This window comes from Grammomys surdaster, unplaced genomic scaffold, assembly GCF_004785775.1.
Source record: "Grammomys surdaster isolate TR1022 unplaced genomic scaffold, NIH_TR_1.0 185, whole genome shotgun sequence".
NCBI lineage: Eukaryota > Metazoa > Chordata > Mammalia > Rodentia > Muridae > Grammomys > Grammomys surdaster.
The window spans coordinates 16,786,587-16,814,413 of record NW_021604630.1 but is presented as its reverse complement, the minus strand read 5'-3'; the positions used below and the strand labels follow the sequence as shown (position 1 = coordinate 16,814,413).

Sequence of the window (27,827 nt, the reverse complement as noted above, 5' to 3'; positions counted from 1 at the left end):
GAATGGTATTTTGAAATATATTATAAAAATCAATACATGGGTGCTAATCATTTCAAAACAAAAGGCTTACTAGTACTACGTGTTTAACAGTTACACAGGTGTATGATTATGTTGTTTTCATGGTGGACTGGTTATCACATGCACTTCAGACAAGTGCACATCTGTTCAAATAAAAGTGTTTAAAAGCCAAGCAGTTCTGAAATGTACTACATTCTTTGAACAATCTTATAACCTTTTCTTTCTTTCTCCAAAGTTCTATAAATTACTCATCCCCAAGGGGAAGTTTTACTTTATAGTCAGAAACATTACTTTTTCTTCACTGACAGTAAATAATATTGTCAATATTATCCTGTCTCATTTATTAGGCATTATTTCAACATTTTAGACTTCTAGCTCTGCTAAAGTACTACAGCATGAGAAATTCTAAAAGATCTTAGCACATTCAAAATGAGTCTTCACCAGAAAATGAATGTGGAAACTTCTTACATGTTTAATATTCATGAGTATCACACCCCCTTCACAGTTCTTATACCTCCGATGAATCTAGCTTTGCCAATGCTTCTTAAAATTAGGAAAGCTGTGCTGAGCAAAACCAATTTCACTGACATTTCTGTGCAACGAAATCTAAAAGTGACTAGATTTCCAACAATGTTAGTAATAAAGCTTTCAAACGTCCATGTTTAGAAACTATATATACCATTAACAGTTTGAGGGTTTCTTTCCTAGAATACACTTTTTTACTAAAGAATGCCAAAAATTATCATCTTGAAAACTGGAGGAAAACCTTAAATCTTCATTTCCAGCACTTTAATTACCAAAAAGCCGCTTACCGTGGTATCTGAAGCCTCAGACTGCACATCTACGTTTAGCGATGTGCTCTCAGCTACAGAACCAGATCCCACAGCTGAGTCTATAGTCCGAACATCCTCCTCCTCATTTTCTCTAGCCTGAAATATTTTAGTGGTATAAATCATACAACTATTAAAAAGGGCAATAAAAATGTTATAATGGATGGCACGATTTTTGAAGATATGTTAACTCCTCTGGAGTGACATCAGAATGTCGTCATTATTTGTACATGGTGCATCATAGAAATAACTCAACATACATCACTTAAAAAGTCTAAAACTTACAAGAATTTTCTGGAGAAATTTCATATATGACTTTTCTTGTTCTTTAAGGTGCTCTATTAGATGAGTGAGACGCTCAACATTGGCAGATCTTTCATTTTTCTCTACAAGATCTTCTCGCATAGAACTAGCTTTAGTAATATAGTCACGAATTTGAACAAGCCTGCTTACAATCTGTAAGAAAAATATTAAAAAGAAATATAAGAATGGCAGTATACAACATATAACACCAAGCATAATTTACTCCATAGTAATAGTGTTATCAAACAAAGATAAATCTAGGTTTACCATATAAATCTATACAGACAAGAAATTTTTAATTAAAATTAGTTTTTTTAATTAAAACACAATGGTCAATAAACTTCAATCACCATCAATTTAAAAGTATTTATAAAATTATTTTAGTTTATATTATCTGAAAAATTGTATGGAGTTGGTGTTGTCCTATTTTATGTGGTTTCCAGGTACTAAATGCTCAGGTGCAGCTTGTAAACAACGGAGGAAGCCCAGTGAGCGAAGTCCAGACATACAATTCACAGCAGCTCAGCCATGTGTCTGTTCTTTCCTTGTTCCCTCATTGTCCGTACAGAGTTGCCAGGACCCAAGCAGTGTAGGCTCTCCCACTAAGTAACCTCGACAGGCCCCAAAATTATTGTATTTATAAAACAAATTGCTAAGAAATTATTTATATATTCCACTAGGTGGCGAGGGTGTGGAGTGAGGTGGTACTCACATGTGCACTATATATGTATATGTATGTACACATGTGCCAGAGGCATATGTGGCAATATGGCACTGGTTCTCTCCTTCCGCCTTTAAATGGGTTCCAGGTATCACATTCACGTTGCCAGGCCTGCACAGCAAGCACCTTTACCCTCTGAGCCATCTCACTGGCCCTAAATATTCCTTGTAAGTTACATCTCTTTACAAATAATTGGTAGTATTATAAAAATAAAATTAAAAGTAGTATACTTTTGAAAATATTTTCCAGAAACATCAACATTGTCTTATTCTGTTTTTCATGATTTGCCTTACTTTTAGTTGTATACATGTATGTAGGCAGTACATGTGAGCACAGGTGCCTGTGAAGAGCGGACATAGTGGATCTTCCTAGAACCAGAGGTTCAGGAGATGTGAACTGTCTAGTATGTACGCAACCAAACTTGGGTCTTCCACAAGAGCCATGTGAGCCCTTAACCACTGAGCCATCTCTCCAGCCCCAATAGCTACACTGAACAAAATTCTTTTTTAAAAAGCCTCACCATACTGATTTTAATCCCCCTTTATTAAAAATTAGCAGTTCAGTATTTCACAAATTAGAGATTTAATGAACACAAATATGTAATTTCCCAACCATTTAGAAATAAATTATTATTGTTCTTAAAATAAATATGGTAGATTATTGAAGAGGGTTAGAAAAAAACTAATTCTACTTAACTGAAATTCCTATATCCATAGGCTAATACTTTTTAAGATCTTAATGTTTATACTTTGAAATCTGTAAAACAGCCACCCAAACAAACCCATTTTATTACCTGGCTGCTCTCCATTGCAGGCTCTCCTCTCCCATCTTCTTCAGAGACTTGACAGTTTTGCAAAAGGTCATTACTTAGAGCAGAAGCAAACAGCTCTTTGCACTGTGCTGACGTAGTCGTCTCTCTTTTTGCAAGACTTGCAGTAGCATCCTTGCTCTTGTTAGTATTAATCTGCATAGGCAAAAAGTTGAAGGGCTTTCGGTTTTCACTAAGCTGACGTTTGTTGTTAGCCGCTGTTGCTCTACCTTGAGAATCACTTCCAATACTTCTCTATACACAAAAAGGAAACCAAATCACATAAACATTAATCTTTCAACAAATTTTTAAGATTCTAATGCTCTTAGTTTCAACATTAGATGATCAGGATATAGTTTTGTAAAAGAGCTTTAAGCTTCAGATCTACAAAATGCTACATTATCAAAATTTTATTACTCTCATTCTCATTTTTTTGAGATAATACAGTTAATAAATACAAAGTCTAACACAAGTACTGTGGAATACATTATAATCCATACTGCTTTTCATTTAACAAAATTCATATAGGTTTTGGATCCAATGAATCGGTATTAACTAATAGAATATAAGCACAATGATTTATCAACATGAAACGCTATTTAAAAAAGCAGTTTAGAACTGGCACTACAGCTGAGATAGACTGTTTACAAAGTATCTTTAAGGCCATGGGTTTAAACTCCAACACCACATACACACACACAAATCAGTTTAATGGCTGGCTTATGTGTATATAGTACATTTACAGAATCATTTACACTATCACTGTCATATTAGACTTGAACCTATTATTCTACATGTTTGGAAATCTCTACCTCTGCAAGACAGAGATATGAAAATAAAATATAGGTAAAAAGAGCAGTGAAGAGATTATTATTATCATTTCTATTTGTCTTTAGATCTAAACTTTATTTTGGTGAACTTTATTATAAGTCAGTTATATTCTAAACTTTAGATAACCAAGCACATTCACACTTATCCAATAAATGTACTAAACTTCATAACAATTTTATTTGGTTAGCAAAATCTCCTTTTATAATTTAAGTTAGCTATTAGAAAGTAGCCCAGAGAGAAAAGTAGCTTCAGCAAATATAAAAATACAACTCTGCTTCTCTCCAAAGATAATACAATCATCAGAATTTAAAATTCTTCCCACAGATAAACGTTTATTCTTCCCAATCTTTTATTCTTAAGATATACTACTTAATCCATTTCAAGTACTTCCCACGGTTACATCTTATTTTGAAAGCAATTCACAAACCTGATCTAAATCACTGAAGTTTATCCGCTGTTTAAGTTTCTCTAGTTCTGCCTGCTCTGGAACAGACATCTGAGTCATATATCTACTGTGTGGAAACGTATGTGGAATCTTTGTTCTTCGCCTTCCAACTCCTGGTGATGACTCCGGAGAAATATCGTTAGTTACCCTCTTATCACTTGCTACACCAAACTTTCTCTTATTCTTTTCTGATGATCTATTGGCCTTCTTCTGTTGGCCACCCCACTCCTTTAAAAAAGTAAAAGCAAAAGTTAATCTGATCTATATCAAACCAGAAAAATAATTTGGTATGTTCAAGAAAAAAAAAAACAAACTTTGGTGTAGATGTTAAAATTCCAGGACATTTTCACATGCAAATACTCTACCTTAGAGATTTATTTCTGTCAACCGTTTTTTTCATTATTACATCTATCCTAATATTTCAGCTTGGTCTTTAAAAAGTCTATTACCTTCCTATTACTAATAATAAATATTAAGCTCCAAATCACAAATCCCAACATGAAAATCATTTTAATATTTTCTTTTCTTCTTGTTTTTTTTTTTTAAGATGTATTTGTTTTATTTATGTGAGTACACTGTTGCTGTCTTCAGACACACCAGAAGAGGGCATCGGATTCCATTACAGATGGTTGTGAGCCACCATGTGGTTGCTGGGAATTGAACTCAGAACCTCTGGAAGAGCAGTCAGTGCTCTTAACCGCTGAGCCACCTGTCCAGTCCTCAATTTTAATATTTTCAATAGTTTCTTTTTTGAAATAAGGTCCTGTTAGTTCAGAGTCCCTTGAACTCACTACACAATCCAGGTTATCCTTGAATTCATAATTCTCCTACTTCAGTCTATCAATGTGTACAAGACTACAGGGATGCACTACTAGGCCCAGCTCAAAAGCATTTCTAGAAACTATTCTTCCCATCTATCTGTTATGATACATATCTATAATCTCAACACTGAGGGGACTGAGACAAGAAGCTGGAGAGTTTAAAAGACTTCAAGGGCAGCTAGCTTAGGGTATGTACTGAAACCCTGTCTTAAAAAAGGTAAAAAAAAAAAAAAAAACTGTTCTAAATTAAGAAGTGAAGTAAATACATCTTTAACAAGCTCCTTTAGATGAAAAGCTCCATGTATAACAAAAGAAGATAGAAATACAATTGACCTAGGTTCCAAAGCAATTACTACTAAAGAAACACTAGGCAAATCTCTTAATTTCACACGGTTTCGATTTCTTAATCTTTAAAATAGAGTACCTTAAAAATAAGATTAAAAATAATATGCATGAGTATTTAGAACAATGTCTAGCACTTGGCAAGCACCAGTATCACTATTATTGTTCCCATTAGGAATTTATAGGCAATAATCAACTACATATTATGCAATACAGAATGAAATGATATTTTACCTAGAAAATACCTACAACATTTACTCATACCTACATAACTGAATTCACTCAACAGAAACAACAATGCATTCCTACATTATCCACACTGAAAGTCATTTAGCTATTACTGTAATAAAACTGCTTAGTACGGTCCTCACTTCTAAGAAATTCCGCCTTCCTAGGAACTGTCTCATGTCCTGAGAACCTTTTATACTATTTAATTCATCCGTTTCAGGACACTGACAAGTGGGGAAAAAAATCTAATCCAAATTTAGCTAGATAATCATAAATTTAAATTAGTATATAATTTCCTTCATGGCTGCAAATCTTCAAAAAGGCAATTTCAGTCTATGGCACAAACCAGAGAGAGAGAAAAGGCAGATCTGGAAGGGAAAGCTAGGTCAGGGAAAAGTTCTTAGAAGCACAGGCACAGGGGTGAAAAGCAACTGTGAACAGTTTTACAGTTACTCTTTTCACTAAAACTGAGCTCTACTCCTTTAACATGGCTTCCATAAAGTACTTTCACCTATTAAAAGTACTTTTAATAAAACATTTTTTTAGTTTAAGCTAATTCACGCTTTCTATTAACTTCAGCTAAAGTGTCTTCAACCAAGAGTCCCTTAGTCTATTTGCCTGCAGGTTTTTACAGAGTTTCAGTGACTACAATTGATGGGAAAGGCTCACTGAACAGTAATACACCATCCACAGTAAAATATCACACCATATTGTTGAGTCGGTCATCCACACTGTCATTGCTCCAGTTCGGCAAGTCCTGATCATGCATGACTTCTTCAAAAGGACCTCCTCCTGTGGCCATGTTGGCTCTAATTAATTCTCTGCAAAATAAACAAAAATTAATTTTTAACACATAAAGACAAACTTTATTCTAAAATGTACTTATAATTATATTGTGCGTATGCATGTTTTTGTATGTAAGTGCAGACAGGTATATAGTGCAGCATGTGTGCAGAGGTCAGTTCTCTCCTGCCACTGTGTGATCTGAGATCACCAGGTCTGTATGGCATGCACTTTAATATGCTGAACCATCTTGTTGGCCCAAACTTGAGATTTTAAAACATTCTATCAAACTTAGTTACATAAAGGAATCTCTCAAACACTTATTTTAAGAACTACAGTATGAAACACGTATCACAGAGAAACTGATTTATGTGCTATACACATTACATAATGGAGATGGTAGCACATGCTTGTAATCTCAGAACTAGGAGGTAAGTAGGAGAATCACATGTTCCAGACCAGCCTGAGCTATTTAAGCTATTATATAAGCTATTTAAAAGACTTTGTTTCAAATAAAACAGAACAAATGCACTAAACACGTTTCAAACAGTGCTTATTGTCTCTCATAGTGTTGTGTCAATCTCCCTAAAGTCTACCAAACTCATAAATCCTCCTTGCAGAGGTTTTTGTCTTCAGATTTTTTTTTTAAATTTTTGGTGGTATTGTTGTTTGAGGATTTAATTACATTTATTTATTTGTTTGTTTATTGGAAGAGGGTGCATGCCACAATGCAGGGATGGAGGCTAAAAGACAACCTGCAGGAGGCAGTTCTCTACTTCCACTGTGGAAGTTGGGGATTGAACTTAGGTTGTCAGGCTTTGGGGCAAGCATCTCTCTACCGGATTACCTTCTCCATACACCCTGTTTTATTTTCTGAGATTCAAGTACTAGAATTAGAAGTGTGGGTCACCAACCCTAGCAAAATATCCCATGAAATTTTTACTGGTACATATAAAAATAAGGGTACTAAATATTATGCCCAGATCAGAAAGGAGAAATAGAAGTAACAAATTTAAAACAGGAGCAGAGGATCAGAAGTAGAAATGACCATGACAAACGGTTTCTAAATGGTCTAAGGAAGATTCTGGATTTCTACTATCTATGGGATTACCATGTTGAAAGGGGGACAGATAAAGGAGGAAACACGGAGATAACATTAATATAGAAAGTCACTAACTACAAACAAAAAGAATCAACTTCAACAGGTAATTTTACTAGAATCATTCAGTTTTTAAAAGTGCAAAAAATTATAAACTCAGTTTTCTTTGACACTAAGATCCTAACTCATTTCATGTTTTTCAACCAAACATCATGGTTGAAAAAGACTTGCCTTATGGATATTTTAATGTTATACTATCTACTAGAGTAATATATAACAAATTATGCAGTATATTAAAATTTTATCTCAAAATAAAAGTGACATAAAATTAAACACATAAGAAAGTGTTTACTTTATGCTTTACCCAACACCAAGATAATAAACAGATTAAAAACAGAAGTGTCAATGAAATGGGACTTTCATAAAGTCAAATGAGAAAAAAAAAATTCTTTTTTAAGAAGAAGAAATCTCACTAAACACACAAGAGTGACATAAAATTAACTTGAAAATCTTAAAAAATACCTCCCAGCAGGCCCAGCATTTTCACTTGGATTTTGGGAACCACACTCAAGTCACTCAGGTCCTTGCACTTGTATGCAAGCATTTTATCAAGTAAGCCACCTCCCCAGATCAAAGAACATACTAGATGCTATCAAAACCATTCTTTAAGACATAGAGGAAAATCTTATTAAAATAAAAATGCTGAGCCGGGCAGTGATGGTGCACACCTTTAATCCCAGCACTTGGGAGGCAGAGGCAAGCGAATTTCTGAGTTCAATGCCAGCCTGGTCTACAGAGTGAGTTCCAGGTCAGCCAGGGCTATACAGAGAAACCCTGTCTCGAAAAACCCAAAAAAAAAAAAAAAGAATAAAGAAAAATGCTGTATATCTGTCACCTGGCTCTATTCAAAAATTCTATCAAGCAGAAAAACATGAAACACAAGTAATAATAGGAAAAAGAAAAAAGATATTGTTAAGGAACACACATTTTAAAAAGTATAGAACATCAAAATATCACCAATAACAATTTTAAAGAGGAAAAATGATGCACTTAATGACAAAATATGTAACAATCCAAAAGACAAAAGATACATCCAACTAGAAAAATGTAGTAATAATTGTTAACAGAGCTAAACTGCTTACTAGTCAACAAACACAACATTAAAAATATTATCCTTCAAACTTTGTGATATATGATTGTTCAACAGACTGGACAATTTCCTAGCAAAGGCTTAGAATCTTAGCAGTTTTGCTTAGCTAGAACTTTTAACCTCAAGCACAGAACACAGGAACAGTATTCAGCAACAGTTTCCCCATATCTCCCAAAGATATAACCCAGTATCTCTCTACATCATTATTTCCTAAAAGTTATCCGGGAAAACATCCAAAAAATAAAGTCTTTGTCATTAAAGCTCTAGCCATTTCACAGAGGAAGCTCATTTCACCCAACACCAAGATAATAGATTAAAAACAGAAGTGTCAATGAAATGGGACTTCCATAAAACCAAATGAGGAAAAAAAAAAAACCAAACTTTTTTTAACAAGAAGAAATCTCACTAAATTTAGAACACAAAGAAATAAAAACCATCTCAGATTGTATTTACACAAAAAGTGAGTTCCAAAAATTCTGACAAAAAATGATAGATTGGGGAAGGAATCTGAGAGAAGTATGAAATATATAGTTAAATGCTGAAAATCAAAGTCTTCTGCAAGAGCAGTAAATGCTCTCACTAGCTGAGCCACATCTACAACTCCCATCTTTATAAAAGAAAAACAAGGAAAAAAGTATACAAAAGGAAAAAAGTAAATATAAAATAAAAATAGTAATCAAATCCAACTGCAAACTAAAATAATAAAGTATTAAACTTGCTAAAATTCACATAAATTATTTTCTAATACTGACTGACACTAAAAGCAAAATGAATCCTCAGATACTGTAGGAATATAAGCTGGTATCATCTTTCTAGAAGGCATTTTGGCAATAATGTACCAAGAATCAAAGCTCACACACTTTAAATCCCAGCAACACTCAGGAGCCAGAGCCAGGCAGATCTCTGTGGTTCAACACCAACTTAGTCTACAGAGCAAACTCCAGGACAGCCAGAGCTACACAATAACACAAACCCCCAAACTGTTACATCCCAGTGATTATACTTCTCCATATCTAGTCTTTCTTAAATAAGGGGCAAGGAGGTAACACTGGGCTTTAAGCATGCTTAATTTAAAATAACTAGATGTTATTATCCTATAAAATGACAGGATAAACGCTATTAGGCAAACAGTTTTACATCCACTGAATTTTTAGAATGCTAAGCATCCTTCCAAATGTATAATTATAAAGGTTGGACAATACAGCATCTTTATTTATGGGGAAGTTATATAAGAGAGGAAAAACAACATTAAAAATTATGTATATGTTTAATTACTAGTTATGAATGAGAAATACAGTAACCTTTACTTTTTTCTGTTATTTATGTATTTTAACAATCATTTATACTATTGCATGTTAGAAATAATTAATATCCATAGGCACATGCACACTGAACTGAGACTTACTTGAACAATAAACAGTTATTGAACATATTCTACATGCAATATCTTTGATTAATAAGAAATAGCTCAAAATTAGACAGGCAATAAAAGTGAGCCTGTATTTAAAGGCACTAAAAACAAACTGTTTTAAAAGGAAAAAGTGAGACTGAGAAAGAGGCTCATCAGGTAAACTACTTAACACAGAAGCCCAACAGCCTAAGTTCAAATCCCCATAGCCTAGACAAAAGCTTAATGCAGGAGTACAAACAGTCCTCCTACGGAAAAGATGGAAAGGAGAGAGGAGAATCCTGCCTAGAAATATATGGGCAACAGCAATGTCCAATAAGAAAGGCTCAGTCTCAAACAAGATGGAAGATGAGAATCAACACCCAACCTCCCTATGTACTCCATGTGTTCCTGGCACACAGAGAGAGACACACACACTTAAAAATAAGTGAATAGAAAGATTACTTATTAAGCAGAAATTCTTAAATATTACAATTTTCCTTGAATGGGATATGCTATACTTTCTGTAAGTAAAGTTATAAAATAAGCCCACCTTAACATAAATTACAAATGTATTTGGCAAGTAGCTGGTTCTAGTAGTTCAAACCTGAAATCCTAGTACTAGGAAGGATAAGGAAGGAGAATAGCAAATTCAATGGCACACTTGGCTTCAGAGTGAAGACCTATTTCAAAATAAAAACAAACCACCAAAAATAAGGCTGGTGATATAATTCAGCAGTTCAGAGTTTGCCTAACACGTGTAAGACCCTAAATTTGATCCCAGCACTGCCAAATTAAAAATATATTTGAGAAGAAAATGTTTCACATTCTAAATTTATGCCAAATTTATAACTAAAACTCACAGCTTGTTCTAAAGATGTATGCATAGATCATGGACTTTATTTTATTTATTTATTTATTTATCTTTTTTTTTTTGGTTTTTCAAGACAGGGTTTCTCTGTGTGTAGCCCTTGCTGTCATGGAACTCACTCTGTAGACCAGGCTAGCCTCGAACTCTCGAACTCAGAAATCCGTCTGCCTCTGCCTCCCAAGTGCTGGGATTAAAGGTGTGCGCCACCACCGCCCAGCTGATCATGGACTTTGAACACCATATAATTTTCTAAAATAAAAACTATATAATTTGAAAAAATATCAAATATTTTTTAAAAAAATAGTTTCTCAACAACTAGTAAAGTTTTGTATATTGGAACAAACTAAAAATGTATTTGAGGAGAAAATGTTTTACATTCTAAACTTTTGTTAAATTTAGAACCCTAAGTAAAGAAGCAGAGCATGAATGAATGAGGATGGTTTTGTGCACTGTATACTTCAGATGCTGATTTCTGAGTCCAGGGTTCTGGCTACCGTCTGAACAATGCCATTGTCATGATTATTGGATCATCTCCTATGTCAATGACATGTAAAGATTGTTTTCCATTACCTCTGGTTAATAAAGTGCTGATTAGCCAATAGCTGGGCAGAAGAGGGAAGGCAGAATTTCCTATCCCAGCCAGGGCATCCCAAGGACAGAGAGAGGGAAAAGGAAAAAGAGGAAGAGAAGAACCAGGAGTATTTGCCATGAGCAGGTCTCCAAGGGAGTAAGGACACACATGAAGCAGAGGAAGCCAGGGCAAAACTCAGATGGCAAGTAATGGGGCATACGGCTGCGAAGTAGTCCAGGTAAGCATGACTGAGTTACATGACTATCTACCCAGCCATAGTGCTTGCAGCTTGTTAATAAATATAAGGTCTCTGTGTTGTTTATTTGGGAACAATAGGGGCATAGAAAAGCTCCCAGAATTACAATTACACTCAGATGTTACAAGGTATAGAGAATTGACTACTACTTCTCTGACCTCTACATGAGCCGCCCCTCCTCAAAATAAATTAAGAAATGTTTTAAGAGGCCGGGCGATGGTGGCGCACGCCTTTAATCCCAGCACTTGGGAGGCAGAGGCAGGTGGATTTCTGAGTTCGAGGCCAGCCTGGTCTACAGAGTGAGTTCCAGGACAGCCAGGGCTACACAGAGAAACCCTGTCTCGAAAAAACCAAAAAGAAATGTTTTAAAAACATAAAATCATGTGTACTAGATTAGTAAGATAAACTGCTAGCTATGATGTCACACAGATAGATGCTGTGAACTTTGGCCTCCAGGCGTGACATGACTGTTACAATCCTGAAATGAGAACAGCTACCTGCATAATCTGTTCAAGATTAAGCCCATTAATATTCTCTCCTGAGATCACAGATGTAGACTATCACTTCAGATTCCAGGAATTCACTCCTTCTGATGTCCCTACCACCCCTGTGTTCCTCACCCAGCTAATGTGGTCTTGGGAGTTCCCTAGTATGTACAAGAGGGAAAGCTATCTAAAGGCAGGATTCCAACTACAAAGCATTCAGGACTTCACTACTAGAGTATGACCTTAAAAGAAGTGTGTGTGTGTATGTGTGTAATGCCACACATGTTTAAGTGATCTTTTTGTGCTGCAATGGACCTTACTAACTAACTGTATAAGTATCCCCTTAGATCCTATATCCCCTTTGGTGCTGAGTTGTAAGACTAATTGGCACAAGCCTAGAACAAACTATGCTGCTCCTTCAGAGATCCTACCTACGCTCTATTAAGAGGACTTATTATATAATGCTAACTTGAGTACCTTACAGATTTAGAAAAGCATCTGAAAGTACAAACACAGCTAAAGGTACAAGGATGGGAAATTAGCCACATAAGGTACAGAGGTCGGGCACTTTTGGGAGTTTATGGTTGGATAAGGCATAAATTATACCACTGACGAAGTGGTGAAGAAAACTCTACAATAATCTGTGCCTAGGTAAACAAAAAACATCATTTAAGGATATATGTATGTCTAATTGTGAAAGGCACTCCCAGAAGCCACAAGACTACTGCTAAAACCAATACCATGGACAAGCTACCTCCCTCTGAGGTACAATACAAGCTACTGCCACCGATATTGGCTGCATGTCATAACTGGATGTTAAAATCCTACAACTCTTAACACAGCACATCATGGGTCAGAATACAGAGAAATCAAATTAGAAGTGAACTCCCTCCTTGATGGCTATCATTCTTAGTGCCAAAAAAAAAAAAAGACAATAAACAAAACAAAACCAAAAACACATTATAGAGGCTGGGCTGGGGGTGGTTGTCTCCATACTATTCAGGTATGTTAACACCATACAAATGCAAATCAAGATGCACTCACTGATATACGTGCCATGACTTTTATGAGGTATAAAAATTACTTTCTGGTGGGATTTAAGGCTTAACTTCAAGAGAGGTGTAAAGTTTAAATTTAGTGCTGTAAACCAAACAGCTGTGGCTAAGAAGGTGACAGGCCCCAATGAGAGAGCTATGGCCAGCCATGTACATGACACACCTCTCAAAATTCTTCCAATCAAAATTCTTCTAAACATTTATGTCTATGCCCATAACTATTGCTGCTGTCAACCTTGGCTGGGAAGCTTCCTTTTGCTTTGGGCAGCAGCTACAGAAGAGTCTCAAAACCAGTACAAAAACTGAGAACTCACTGTTGCTGTAACAAAGTAACCCAATGCTCACCACTAAATGGGAGAAAATAATCAAACATCGGCATGACTTTCCCTCCATCTACCCATACACAAGGCTCAGGGAACACTGTGGAAGAGAGGGCTAAAAGTGTACTATAACATGAAGAGGTGGAGTGCTGATGTCTGTGCTCTGGGCTCTGTTGCCATTTTGAAATCAGAGCAGGAAACCTATGTAACACTGAGACCACCAACAGTCTCTCATGGAAAGAGAGCCTCCTGAGGTACACAAGGCCACTCCATTCTAGGAATATACAACAATTAACAATGGTTAGGCCGGGCGGTGGTGGCACACACCTTTAATCCCAGCACTTAGGAGGCAGAGGCAGGCGGATTTCTAAGTTTGAGGCCAGCCTAGTCTACAGAGTGAGTTCCAGGACAGCCAGGGCTACACAGAGAAACCCTGTCTCGAAAAATAAAAAAATAAATAAAAAATAAATAAAATTAAAAAAAAACAATGGTTGGAAGAAAAGAGACTGTTCTTCGATGGTGTACCTGCTCATACTCATGTAAGTAACCCTAATTAAATTTGCTACTGTTGAATAGAATCATTTATCTGGTGTCCCTGTCTTCTTTTAGTAGGGTGAATTAGGTTCCTAAGAAAAACTCATATAACAATATTTAATAACCTAATTGTTGCAGGATATCTGATCACACTATGAACCCCAAGATTGTGTTATTTACTGGAAGAACATGTTTTTAGTTGTGGTATGCACCAGCTTTAGCACGAACCTTTAACCCAGGAGCCCTCTGCTTGAATACTGTAAACAGGGCTAAATAAAGTCAACCACAGGTCAAGAGGCAGAGCAAGCAACCAGTTGACAAGAAGTGTGAGGATTACTCTGAAGAAAACAGAGTTAAGAGGGAGTGAGAAGGACAGACAGAGATGCACAGGAAGTAGAAGGGAGAAGCACTGCGTTTGAAGAAGGTTTTTTGAGATGTCAGTGTGAAAGAGAGGACTCCTGCTGGGAAGTGGAAGTTGGCTAAAAAGGAAGGTCAGCTGGCTTTCTCTGCCTCTCTGAGTTAGCAGGTTTTCACTTTTCACTGCTCCCAACAACCCTCCCCCACCCCCCACCCCCACCCTGCATCTGGCCCGAGTCTTCACTGGTAAAATTGAATGGTTGATAATTTGTTTTAAAAAAAAAATAACAACAAAAAACCTAATAGTATAAAATATGTTTAAAGGGTACCCTAATATTGAATCAAAATTAGCATAAAGCTAGAACTGATTATGATGACCTATGTCTGTAATCTTAACAGCTATGGACACAGGAGACTACAACAGGTTCAGTGCCAGCCTGAGCTACAAAAAAAAGAAATATAGAAAGCTGGTGTTGGAGAGACGGCTCAGTGGTTAAGAGCTTATGTATCTCGAAGACAATGAGGTCCATCTCCAGCACCTATGTCAAATGGCTCACAACTGCCTGTAACTCCAACTCTAGGTCATTCTAGCCTTTATGGGTACTCATGTGCAACACAGACACAGAGTGGGGAGGAGGAGGTGGGGAGGGAGAACTGAAATTAAAATTGTAAAGAGGAAAACACAGAAAGCTAAATAACATATGCATATGTATCAATTCTCAATATATTAACATTCAGTACATTTCTCAAAGGAACTAGTATCTCTGTCTATAAAACTTTTCTAAGGAGTCCTGGGGAGTCAGTTCAGTTGATAAAGCACTTGATAAAGGGTGAGGATCTGAATTCAGATTCCCAGCACCCACATAAAATAGCAGTGGTATGTAACTGTAATCTCAACACTGGGAGAGCATAGACAAAATGCTCCCTGGAGCTTGCACTGCCAAAACAACAAACAAAAACAACATACCCACGTGAGATCTTTTCCACTGCCCTTTCTATTTAAGACTTTAAAAAAATGAAAATTCAATAAAAGCTGATGAGGTGGCTCTGAACAGGTAAAAGTACTTGCCATCAAGCCTAACAACCTGAGTTTGACTCCTGAACCCATATGATGAAGGAAAGAACTGATTCTACAAGGTATCCTCTGACCTCTACCTATGTGCCCCAAGTACACATACATTCACACATAATAAATGTATTTAAAGGTCTTTTAAAAACTGAGTTTCTAGAATTCAAGATATCTTTTTCAAGTTAAAAAAAAAACAATACTCCAAATTCTGAAGATTTAGTGGACGATAAGACAAATTACAACAAAATGTAATTGGAATTGACAAGAACTTAAGGTTTGCGCTGGAGAGATGGCTCAGCAGTTAAGAGCCAACTGACAGCTCTTCCAGAGGTCCTGAGCTCAATTCCCAGCAACCACATGGTGGCTCACAAGCATCTGTAATGGGATCTGATGCACTCTCCTGGTGAGTCTGAAGACAGCGAGAGTGTACTCATATGCATAAAATAAATAAATAATTCTTTAAAAAAAAAATAGAGACATTCAACATTCAACATTTGGAAGACAAATGCAGGAGGATCACTGGAAATTTTAAGCAAGCCAGAGGTACACAGCAGATCTTATCTAAAACAGGAAGCCAGGTGGTAGTGGCGCACACCTTTAATCCCAGCACTTGGGAGGCAGAGGCAGGCAGATTTCTGAGTTCGAGGCCAGCCTGGTCTACAGAGTGAGTTCCAGGACAGCCAGAACTACACAGAGAAACCCTGTCTCGAAAAACCAAAAAAAAAAAAAAAAAAAAAAAGGAAAACAACGCATTTAACCTCACAATCTGAACTTATTGTGTTAAATCTTTCACTATATAGTTAGTTCTCTCCCTTTCCCCTCTCTCCCCTTCCCCCCTCTTCCTCCTCAGTAATTAAAAAAAAAAATTCACTGTATGTGTATAGGTGTTTTGCCTGCAAGTATGTCTATGTACCATCTGTATGTCTAATACCCTCAGAGACTATAGAGAAGGCATGGATTCCCTGAAACTGTAGTTACAGAAAGTTGCGAACCACCCTGTGGGTGCTGCGAACTGAACCACTGTCCTCTATAATTACAAAAAGTACTCTTAGCTGCTGAGGAATCTCTCCATGCCCTCCTGTGATGGTTTGAATATGCTTGGTCCAGGAAGCATTAGAAGGCTTGGCCTTGTTGGAGGAAGGGTGTCATTGTGGGCCTGGACTTTAAGACCCTCATCCTAGCTCTCTTGAAGCTAGTCTTCTAACAGCCTTCAGAACAGGTGGTGGAACTCTTAGCTTCTCCTGCACCATGCCTGCCTGGACGCTGCCATGTTCTCGCCTTGATGATAATGGACTGAGCCTCTCAACCTGTAAGCGAGCCCCAATTAAATGTCCTTTATAAGAGTTACCTTGGTCATGTGTCTGTTCACAACAGACACTAACTAAGGTAACTTAGTTAACTCCTAACTAAGACACCTCCCCATTTTTTTTTTTAAAACGGGATCTTATACTATAGCACAGTGGTTCTCACCCTTTCTAATGCTGTGACTCTTTAATACAGTTCCTCAAATGTTGCTACTTCATAGCTGTAATTTTGCTACTGTTATAAATTGTAATGTAAAAACCTGATATACAGGGTATCTGATATGTGACCTCGGTGAAAGGGTTTTTCAACCCCTCAAAGGGGTTGTAACCCACAGGATGAGAACCACTGCTATAGCACACATTAACCTGGATCACACTGTGTAGTTCAGGCTAACCTTTAAATTCACAGCAATTCTCCTCCCATTGTCTACCAAATGCTAGGATAACAAGTGTGTGCCACCAGACCAAGATTTTTTTTAAAAATTATGCATATTTAAAGGGTACAATGTGATTCTGATACATGTATACACTATATAATACCGAATGAAGTTAGGCTAAACATTTCTATCTCCTCAAACATTAAAAGATATACTTTTATTATTTTTAATTATGTGTGCATGCACAAGAGTGCAGATATCCCCAGAGACCAATAGCCCAGATCTCCCTGGAGATGGAGTTTAAAGGTGGTTGTGAACTGGACATCCTGAAAATCTAACTCTGGCTTTCCAACTTGGGCCCCACAGAATGGCTCCCGCAAAGAAGGGTGGCGAGAAGAAGGGCCGTTCTGCCATCACCGAGGTGGTGACCCGAGAATACACCATCAACATTCACAAGCGCATCCATGGAATGGGCTTCAAGAAGCGTGCTCCTTGGGTACTCAAAGAAATTCGAAAGTTTGCCATGAAGGAAATGGGGACTGCAGATGTGCGCATTGACACCAGGCTCAATAAAGCCGTCTGGGCCAAGGGAATAAGGAATGTTCCATATCGCATCCGAGTACGTTTGTCCAGAAAGCGTACTGAAGATGAGGATTCACCAAACAAGCTCTACACGTTGGTAACTTACGTGCCTGTTACCACATTCAAAAATCTACAGCCGGTCAATGTGGATGAGAACTAACCTGCTGAATGTCAAATAAAGTTGCAGTACTGCCCAAAAAAAAAAAAAAAAAAAAGAAAAGAAAAAGAAAATCTAACTCTGATCCTCTGGACAGGCACTTTATGTTCTTAATCACTGAGTTATCTCTCCAAGCCCTAGCATTTCTGGTATATATTTGTTAGTTACTTATGCAGAATATTTTAACACTAACAAAATTTGTTCGGTATATCTTCACTTCATAAAAGGGCAAGAATGAGCTCTAAAGTCAATCCCCAGATATATAATCTTGTTTGCTAAGACCATTTCCTTCCTACAATTACATATACTAAATCTACTACTTTCTTATAAGTATGTACTCATTTCTAAGAAAATGTCAATTCATTTCACCCTGCTATTTTTATTAACCTCAAATCTCCATCTTCAATGCCATTCTGATCCATACCTATAGTTAACACCTCCTTCTATCAAACACTTCCAACAGAGTATTATAAACCAACTACCTATGCATCCCCCGCCTGCTCCAAAGCATCACTCTTCTGTGTCAATAAAACCTCAAATCCTCCTTAAAGCATCAATTCCTATCAAATCACTTCTAAAAGAAGATGCTCCTTTTCCTACTCTTCTGGCTACCTGGGAAAAAAATACTATTTGCAAACCATTGGTATTAGCTAATCCTCAGCTTTTCCTCTTTTAAAAAATACACATCAAGGGGCTGGAGAGATGGCTTAGCAGTTAAGAGCACTGACTGCTCTTCCATAGGTCCTGAGTTCAATTCTCAGCAACCACATGATGGCTCACAACAATCTGTAATGAGATCTGATGCCCTCTTCTGGTGTGTCTGAATACAGCTACAGTGTATTCATATACATAAAATAAATAAATAAATCTAAAAAAAATACACATCAAAACTACTACCCACCTTGTACATCATTTTGTTCAAACCTAACCTTGGTAACAGTGACTCCTAGTTTTCACCACCATTCCCTACTTTTATGAACTGTGTATGTATATGATTTTTCTAAGAGTCTAGACTCAATTCCAACATCTATTTATCTTCCTCATTCCAATACCTCTTTCAGTCTGAACTGGTAATCTGTTCAAGGTCAGGAACTTAAACTTCCTCACTGATCCTGCTTCTTGCATTCTACTATATCATGGCCAAATTATGCTGAAGCTGTTCTTGACCTGTCTGAATAATTCCAGTTCCCTCCATTACTTTCTTTCCCTTCTCTTTTAATCTTTTACATTCTTACCCCAAACCAAGTAATATATTACAAGAATGTCTTAGTCCTCCTTAACTTTTCTATTTGCTCCTTCTGTTAACTCTAGAAAACCAACTACCTGCTTTCTTTGCTTCTACTCAAACCCTTTCAAAGTGATATTGCCTTTGCTTTGACTTTTGGTATATAACATAAATGCACTGTCATGGGGTAATACATCTTGTCTATTTTGTTCAATGGCTCATCCCCAAACATCTGTCAATACATAATACATTAAAAGCACTCAAATTTATAAAATGAATGTATTGCTATGCATTGCCTGTTAGCTTCATACAAAATTCCCTAATATGACTGTTGCAGGATGTTTGTTCACACCGTGAACCCCGAGATTGTGTTATTTACTGGAAAAACCTGTTTCTACTTGTAGTATGGCTCAGCTCTTAGCACACACCTTTACTCCTGAACAAGGAAGGTAAAGTTAGTTGTAGAAGAAATACCCATGCTTGAAAATTATATCTAAAAAAAGAAAAAGAAAATAAAAGAAAATTATATCTAACTGAGTGACAAAGTGACAAATCAGAGAAAGATTTGTCAGAATAGGATATATCCAACTCTCATGGAGAGAAAAAAAGAGAGGCTACTTAACAGAGAGCAGTACAGAAAGAGAAAGGAAGGAGACTTTTACCAGGAGAGTTTAACTGAAACAGGTTAAGAGAGAACAAGCTAGACACAGGGGAAGACAGAACAAGCCAGAGAATGAGAATGAGCCAGAAGATTAGAACAGATTGCTAGTTAGTTTGGGGCCAAGTAGAGCCTTGGAGACCACAATTACTTCAGGAGAATAAAAGTTACTGTTACATGTCCTTCACTATCCCTTTCTGGGTTTTCCACCACAGCTGATATTTGCTCCTTTACAATGGGGCAATTCTCACCAAGAAAAACCCAAGTCTTCCCATGTGAATTAAGTCAGTTACTCTGTATTTTCATTCCTCTTATCCATCTTTCCTAATTTTTCCTTTTAGTAAAATTATTTTACTATAAGTGTAATTCTTCTTATCTCACAAAATGTCAACCACAATGCAATCAATCATTTGCCGGAAGCCAAACCCAGGAAACTACCTGCTGTCCTAAGCGAGCCTATGAAGTTACCTGCTGTTCTAGAAAGCCTAGTCAGTACAAGGTTAAGAAAGGACGTTCACAGGTCTCAGGCCCCAGGAACTTAAAGAATGCTTGGCATTTCCTAGGAGCTGGTTTGGACAATGGGATGGTCTAGGACAGTAAGCATATGACAGTGGGATGGTCTAGGGCAATAAGCATTCAATAGTGGAATAGCCGACCCTCGCACAAACTTCCTGGTTTGCTGTGTCTTTATAACTTGCACCCGAAATTAAAGTCTCAGAGCTTGATCAGAACCACAGACTTGCTCTCATTCCTTGTATCTCTTGTCCCTTTATTCTTTTGCCCCCTTCCCTAAGGTCTCATTGAATCCCCGAGGGCCGGGGCAATCATTTAGCATTAAACACATCTGACTTTTTCTAAGTTCCATTTTTTTTCCTATTCTGTTTTGTTATAACCTTCCAGCATAAAAAACAGAAACACTGAGACCTGCAATTGAGATACAAATCAACTACCAGTCTGTAGTTCTGCGTAACAGTCTCACTTCTGATCCTCATAAGGGAGTTTAAATATTTGTTTGCTTTCATAGGAACCAAGAATAAATTAAACAATTATAACAATAAGATTTCTAGCAGGTCATGGTAGCACACACCTGGAATCCTAGTGTTTGGGAGGTGGGCACAAATAAATCAAGGTCTTCCTCAACTACACACTAAATTCGAGTCCAGCCAGGGGGTATATGAGACCCTGTTTCAAACACAAAGAGTTTCTGGGCTAGTCCAGGTTTCATTCCCAGTACCCACATTTTGATCACAACCCTCTTTTACTCTAGTCCTGGGAAATCTGACACCCTCATCTGAGTTCTGCTGGAACCAGGCAAAGAGATAGTGCATATACATACATCCAGACAAAACACACAAATAATATGTGTATGATTTGTTTTTCAAGATTGGGTATAGCTATATAAGACAGGCTAGCCCAAATTCCTGATCCTCCTGTCTCAGCTACCCAACTCCTGGGGACTACAGGTTTATGCCACTTGCCTGGCTTTTCTTATAGCAGCATGGGAGAAGGAACTTCATATTCCTTCTGAAGATAGATGCGTGCATGAATGCATACATGCATATACAATAAAGATCAATTACTTCTAAAATATTTTAAACAAAATATCTATTTCATCCTTTAGCTATTATATCTCTTCATTTTTATACAGCATCTCATACATCCCAGGCTTCGTGAACTTGGCCAGCCAAGAATAACCTTGAACCTCCTGTCCTGCCTCTACTATACCCAATGAGGGGATTTTTACAAGCATCCACCATCATCCCTGTTTATTTGGTGTTGGAGAGCAAATAATACATGCTAGGCAACTACTCTATTATGCTGGCCCTAGCCATTTATCTTCTACACAGCCATTCACGATTTCTTTTAACTTTAACTGAACTCTTACGTCCCAATACTAACTTCTATGCGACAAGGCACTACCCCCACTGATGTTCAAGGTAATTTCAGATAACTAATGCCTGTCAGTTGCTGGTATAACAAATTTAAGAAAGCAGAAAAGATCAGGAAAGAAAGATAAAGCCAGATAAAAAACAAACGTGGAAGGCCATAACTTGAGAGAAAATGGATTTAGGAAGAGAGGCTACCCAAATAGTTGTCATATGACAATTCAAACTCAAATGAGATTTAAAAAAAAAATTGTAAAGACAAAGGAATTCCAGAATATACTGTATAAATCATCTTCTTATTTAGCTAGTAGAAATGGCACAGACCTCTTCTAACAAAGAATGAAGACACACCAAAATGGTCGGTGAAAAGGCAGCATACCCAAAGTGTTTGCTTAGTAAGTAGACCTTTCAATCCTGCACCAGTTTTGAGATCGAATACCCCAGTATAAAGTGTTCCCAACTTTAATACATATGAAACTAACATACTACAGTGTCAACCTGTTTAGAAACAAATTTTCCTGTTCCACAGTTCAAACCAATTGTCTGCTTATAAAAAAAAAAAGCCACCAGTAAATTCTTGTGCTTTATACTGTGAAAACAAACACTAAATTTATGACCTAAATGTTTCAGATAATTAAAAATATGTAATTTATAAACAATTTTAAACTCAATTTACATTAACAAAGATGTTTAGATAACCAAAGTCTCTAAGAGCCTTCCAAACAATTTGGATATAAGACACACTTTGGAATATAATGAAAATAGCCCCCAATTGCCATTTAAAGACACTTGAAGAGAATTTACTCTCCTGATTAAGGTCATTAAATCCCTGTTACTCAAACTATTCAAGAACTTGTTACTCTCTATTTTTAAAGAAGTCTTATGCATAAGAATTTTCACTACCTTTACTGAGGTGTACCTTCAACTTCGAAACTCAGTATTAACGACACCAGCCCGTGGCCCTGACCAGGAAGGTGATAGGGAAAGGCAGAAGCAGGTGCACAAGAATCTCTTTAACACCGGCTCTAGTAACCAGAGAACACAGAAGGCGGGGCCTGGAAAGCGGTTACGGGGCGAGGGTGGTAGGGTCACCCAGGAAGCCCGCTTCTTCTAAGCGCCAAAACACGATCTGTTACCCGCAGTTCACAACAATACAAATCCTAAAACCGTCATGAAAGAAGGGGGGGGGGGGGAAACGTTGTGTTTTGTTTGGTTTTTGGACAAGGCTAGCTGCGGCTGGAGCGGGCCGCGAGAGGAAAAGTTGGTTCCAGTAGGCGACCTACAGGGGCCTAACACCTAATCCTTAACAGCAGTTTCTGCAAAGCAAGCCATGCTGCCAGAATCCCGGGGACATCTCGTTTGCCCTCCCTGCCCCTCGACCCCCCACTCCGACCCCCCGATTCTAGACGTAAAGAAACTGGATCTTCACGCAGGGGTGGAGAAGGGGGCAGTGGGAGGAGCGCGGAGAAGGATTATTAAATTAACATTTTCTTAGGGAGAAACCTACTAGCTGGAGTCAGGAACGCCTACCGGGGGCCTTTCTGCTCCAAGAAAAAAAGCGATGGCAGAAACTCCCCGGCCGCAGACGCTCCGCACCCAGGAGGATTCGGGCCGCCGGGGGCCTCCCAGGATGGAATTTGGCGGGTGGGCTGGGAGGGAGGGCGAGCACTGGGCCTCAGGCCGCCAAGGCCTGTTTCTTTCCGAACTCATCACCCAAACTACAAGCCAGCTTCCCCCCTACCCTGAAGGGGACCAATTCGAGCACCGCGGGAGCGGTCCTCAGATTGCCACAGGATCGTGGAGGCGCCGGCGTATCCCCAGACGCTCACCAGAGAGCTAGGGTGTCAGTCAGGGTCGAGAGGACCCGATGTCAGCCTAACGGGGGGTGGGGAGGAGATCGCGCAGCCAAGCGACCTCAGAGGTAAACGAGCAGGCGTGGCCCCAGGCCGCGTCCAGCACGGCGGCCGCCTTGCACCAACCCGGCTCTCCAGCCCTCGGTTGCCAAGGGCCGCGGCCCTGCAGACATTACCTGTAAACGAAGCCGCCCCTCCTGCCAAGGGCAGAGTGGCGGCCGGCTCCTCCAGGAGCCGCCACCAGCAGCGGTTCTTCCTCGAAGACCGCGTAAAGGGAGGCCCACGAGTTCCCTTGACTGCCCAAAGCCCAAATGGCCGCCTTCTCTACATTAGCTAACTAGGCGCCAACCGCCGCAGCCACCGCCATCTTAGGACCTCATTGTGGTGGGAGACGAAGGGGGCGGGGGAACTGCAGAGAGAGTGGAGGGGGGGGCGCAACGCTCCGCGAGACGAGCGCCGTCTCCTCGGCAACGGCCGCGCGGGGGACGAGAACTCGCCCGGGTTGGAGCCGCAGTGCGAACTCAAGGCGTGCGGGACTGAAGTCACGTGACGCTCAGGAGGCAGTGGAGTCACTTACCGCCCCTCTAGTCAGGAACGGATTTACTCAAACGAACGACCTGAGAACTACACATCCCAGAATGCCCACTCAACCGGGTAGCAAAAGGATACGGAACTACAAATCCCAGTATGCTGTGCGCCTTCCTTCCAGATGGGTCCGCTGTGTTAAGGCTTGAGGCCTGTCAGAATTATAAGTACTTTACCTCACTGCGAGTACCCCGGCGCTTTCTAATTTTTTGTGGATGCATGAGCTTCCAGATGGAGACGGAAAGACTGGAAACCCTCGGATCTCTCTTGTAGTGCATTTCTACCCACATTCCTGTCACGAAGAATACTGATTGACGGGCCTTTACAATCTAACCTCTAATTTTAACAAGGAGATTAAACCAGTTTGTCCGGTGTTTTGTGTGGTTAGTCGGAAGAAGAATCATAAATAATTGTCAATGATCATTGCCACTTGGAACGTTGTCCCGCTGCTTTGTTGGCAGAAACAAGTTGTTATAGTGGTGTTTAATCTCGTGAACTTTTCTCTGAACCGATAGTCTTTGAAATCCTGTTTAATTTATATTCTTGCTAACAGCTGTGTTAAGGTTAGTAAATGGATAAGTAGTGGCTTTGAAACAGCACAAAACAAACATTTTTTTTTTTAAAGTCTTGGCCAGGCGGTGGTGGCGCATGCCTTTAATCCCAGCACTTGGGAGGCAGAGGCGGGCAGATTTCTGAGTTCGAGAGTTCGAGGCTAGCCTGGTCTACAGAGTGAGTTCCAGGACAGCCAGGACTACACAGAGAAACCCTGTCTCGAAAAAAACCAAAAAAAAAAAAAAAAAAAAAAAGAAAGAAAAGAAAGAAAAAAAGAAAAGTCGCAAGTCTTTCAATATGCCAGGCTCCAAAGTTAGATTGCCTGTCAATATTAGTTGCACGCATGCACATTCTGTTTTTAGACTGTAATTATGGAATTTTATTTTTTGATGTCAGATAATGTACTTGGGGGCTGGAGAGATGGCTCAGCAGTTAAGAGCACTGACTGCTTTTCCAGAGGTCCTGAGTTCAATTCCCAGCAACCACATGGTGACTCACAATCATCTGTAATGGGATCAGTTGCCCTCTTCTGGTGTGTGTGAAGACAGCTACAGTGCATTCCTAAACATTAAATAAATAAATAAGTAAATAAATAACATTTATTATTTAAAAAATAATGTAATTGGGAAAGAATAGGCTTCTGTGTTTCCACAATAAATTGCTCCGCACAATTACAAACAAATTATTTACAAAACAAAATAGTACAACTCTCTCAGAGCACCACGATTCATATAAACAAAGCTCTTCCAGCCCACCGCAATTTACTACCGTGTCCATAGCCTTCTGTATTCGTTTTATTTTTGTTTCTGAGGCAATGTCTCTTGTATTTCAGGCTGGCCTCAAGTCTCCGACTTCAGTGCCTTCTGCCTCTGGAATGCTGGGACATTGCTGGAAATCAAACCCAGGGTCTCATGCATGCTAGCACAAACGTCATGTCAACTGAGCTACATATCCAGCCTGGTAGTAGATATTCAACCTAGGGCTTTTCGACATGCTATGCAAGCACTCTACCATTGACCTATATCTTTAGACCTCTTTTTATTTTTCATTTGGATCTGAGTCTAAGTTGCTTACATAGAACTTGAACTGATTGTGTGTGTGTGTGTGTGTGTGTGTGTGTGTGTGTGTGTGTGTTTTAAGAGGATACGATTCTCCCATTTTGGGAGAAATGGAGGGTGGACCTTAGAGAACCTATAGAAAGGAGTTGAGGTATGTGAATATGATCAAAATACATGGCATGAAACGTGCAAAGAATTAATACAAAATACTGCATATTTTTTTAAACTTTCCTCAAACTAAAATATCAGCACCACTGATCTTTGTAGGGAAATACGGGGAGTAGGGGAAGCCTGAGAAGCTGTAAAATCCTGGCTTCCAAAAATTTAGCTTGTATATGTGAAGACATACAATACCTTAAGGAAATGAATCAGTTTGGTATTAATAGTACCTAATTATGCCTAAATAAATGATATGGGCAGAAAGTGCTTTAGTAATCAGGGCAGGGGAGTAGGGCTATATTATCTCAAAAATAATAGTAGCTATAGGATTTCTATGGAGGATGAAATATGGAGAAGCCATCTGTAAAAATGTGGGAAACAAAGAGGTTGGATATTAAGATACTCTTGGGAACTGGTTTTCAATATTTGACATTTATGAGAAGTATTGAACACATTTGTTGAAATATTCAGGAGTATAGATGGCTGGCAGAGTGGAAGGAAATGGGTTATGACAGCAATATATAGTACATTCAGAATTAGCAATGGCCAACACAGAAAGCAAACTGGTTGAAGTAAAGATTCATGTGGAGCCAGGCACAGGGGAGGTTGGACAAGGTAAGTCTGAGCAACAGACTGAGTCCAAAGTATAGAAAGTCTTAATTAACAAGCTAAAGGGATCGGACTTTGTTCTCCAAGGACTGTGTGAAGTGCAAACTGAAGAGTTCTTTGGAAAGTCGGTTGGATGGTATTTTGCTAGGGCAAATACGTGAAGGAATGTCTCATTGAAGTGGAGCCATGTGAAAGACTAAGGCAGACTCGTGAAGGAACGTTTTGTTGAAGCAGACACAGGAGAGAGGATGTTCTGCTAAAGCAAGCACGTGAAGGGACACGTGATGAGGATTCTTTGTTAATGACATGCATGTACTAGTCTACCTTATGTAGTTGAGGTCCATTTGTCCGAACTCCGTAGAGAGAAATGCACCAAAAATTTTCTTGTGGCGTGCTGTAGTTTCTTGCCACTTCTGCAGACTTGAGTTGGTTGGAAACATATGTTGAGGCAAGACCCATGTTGATGAAAGACCCATGGAGGACACATGATGTTTGGATGGTATAAGTAGGACTCAGTGGAGTGACAGAAACAGAACTTGGCTTGCTTATAGAGCTAGCTGGACAAGCTTATGGGTCTTAAGTCTTTGCTGATCTTCACTTCCCTGAGAAAGGCACAGCCCAGAACTTCTGATGTTCCTGTTGGTCCCTCCTGCTGACTAAAGCTGAGGCTGAGGCCTGGCTGTCTCTGCTAGGTCCTGCCACCACTGTTGCTACCCAGACTCTACCAAACTGGACTGCTGGTGTATCAGTGAAGCGTTTGCTAGTGGATCAAGCCATCACTGCCTACTAACCTGTGAACTGAACTGCCATTTTCCAGACAACACAGATGGGAGTTGCTCCAAAGAACCTTTCTGAACACGTCCACTTCCTCTATATCTCTTCTTTTCCACTACCTCTGGTGGGTGGTGGGCTACAAGGAAGGTTAAAGCTTTTAAGAACCATCATTAAAAATAGGATTAAAAATTAAAGTCACATGTGAAACTATTTGAGACTTTGGAAGAAGTATTGTTTTTTTTTTTTTTTTGAATCTGAATTCCTCGGGTTTATTCCTTGCATATGTGGTTTTAAAATTTTTTTTTCTTTTTTTTTTTTATTGGATGATTTATTTACATTTCCTATGTTGTCCCCTTACCCCATCCCCCACCACCCCCTCGGAACCCCCAATCCCCTCGCCCCTCCTCCTTCTTCTCTGTGGATGTAACCTCTATCTACACCCCCCCACTCCCACCTCCCCACCCTCAAAATTCCCACCCCCTGGGGCATCCAGCCTTCATGAGGTCAAGGTTCTCTTCTTCCACCTATGCCCAGCAGGGCCCTCCACTTTTACATATTCAGCTGAAGCCCTGGATCCCCCCCTAAGTGCTCCCAGGCTGGTGGTTTAGACCCTGGGAGCTGTGGTTGGTTGGTATTGTTGCTCTCCTCATGGTGCCACAAACCCTTTCAGCTCCTTAAGTCTTCACTCTAACTCCTCTATTGAGAACCCCATGATCAGTTCAATGGCTAGTTGTGAGCATCTGCCTCTGAATATGTCTGACTCT

General features: G+C 38.9%; 1 protein-coding gene and 1 pseudogene across 7 annotated transcripts in view; one reads left to right on the top strand and one right to left on the bottom strand.

The window, feature by feature from the left end:
- Positions 1 to 23,706, bottom strand: part of Pcm1 (pericentriolar material 1) — a 95,687-nt gene extending 71,981 nt beyond the window's left edge. For 3 of the 7 annotated variants that reach the window (XM_028768316.1, XM_028768318.1, XM_028768321.1), the window contains exons 1-6: positions 23,503 to 23,634; positions 6,054 to 6,168; positions 3,939 to 4,184; positions 2,666 to 2,935; positions 1,134 to 1,304; positions 831 to 947 (exon numbers count right to left, since the gene is read on the bottom strand). In XM_028768316.1, the coding sequence (XP_028624149.1) occupies positions 831 to 947; positions 1,134 to 1,304; positions 2,666 to 2,935; positions 3,939 to 4,184; positions 6,054 to 6,149 (900 nt within the window). In that variant the 5' untranslated portion in view covers positions 6,150 to 6,168; positions 23,503 to 23,634. Of the gene's footprint in view, positions 1 to 830; positions 948 to 1,133; positions 1,305 to 2,665; positions 2,936 to 3,938; positions 4,185 to 6,053; positions 6,169 to 22,980; positions 22,998 to 23,502 lie in introns of those variants that run through there. The other 4 variants (XM_028768319.1, XM_028768317.1, XM_028768320.1 and 1 more) reach the window with 4 other exon arrangements.
- LOC114621964 lies at positions 17,333 to 17,707 on the top strand (annotated as a pseudogene).
- Positions 23,707 to 27,827: the final 4,121 nt, after the last annotated feature.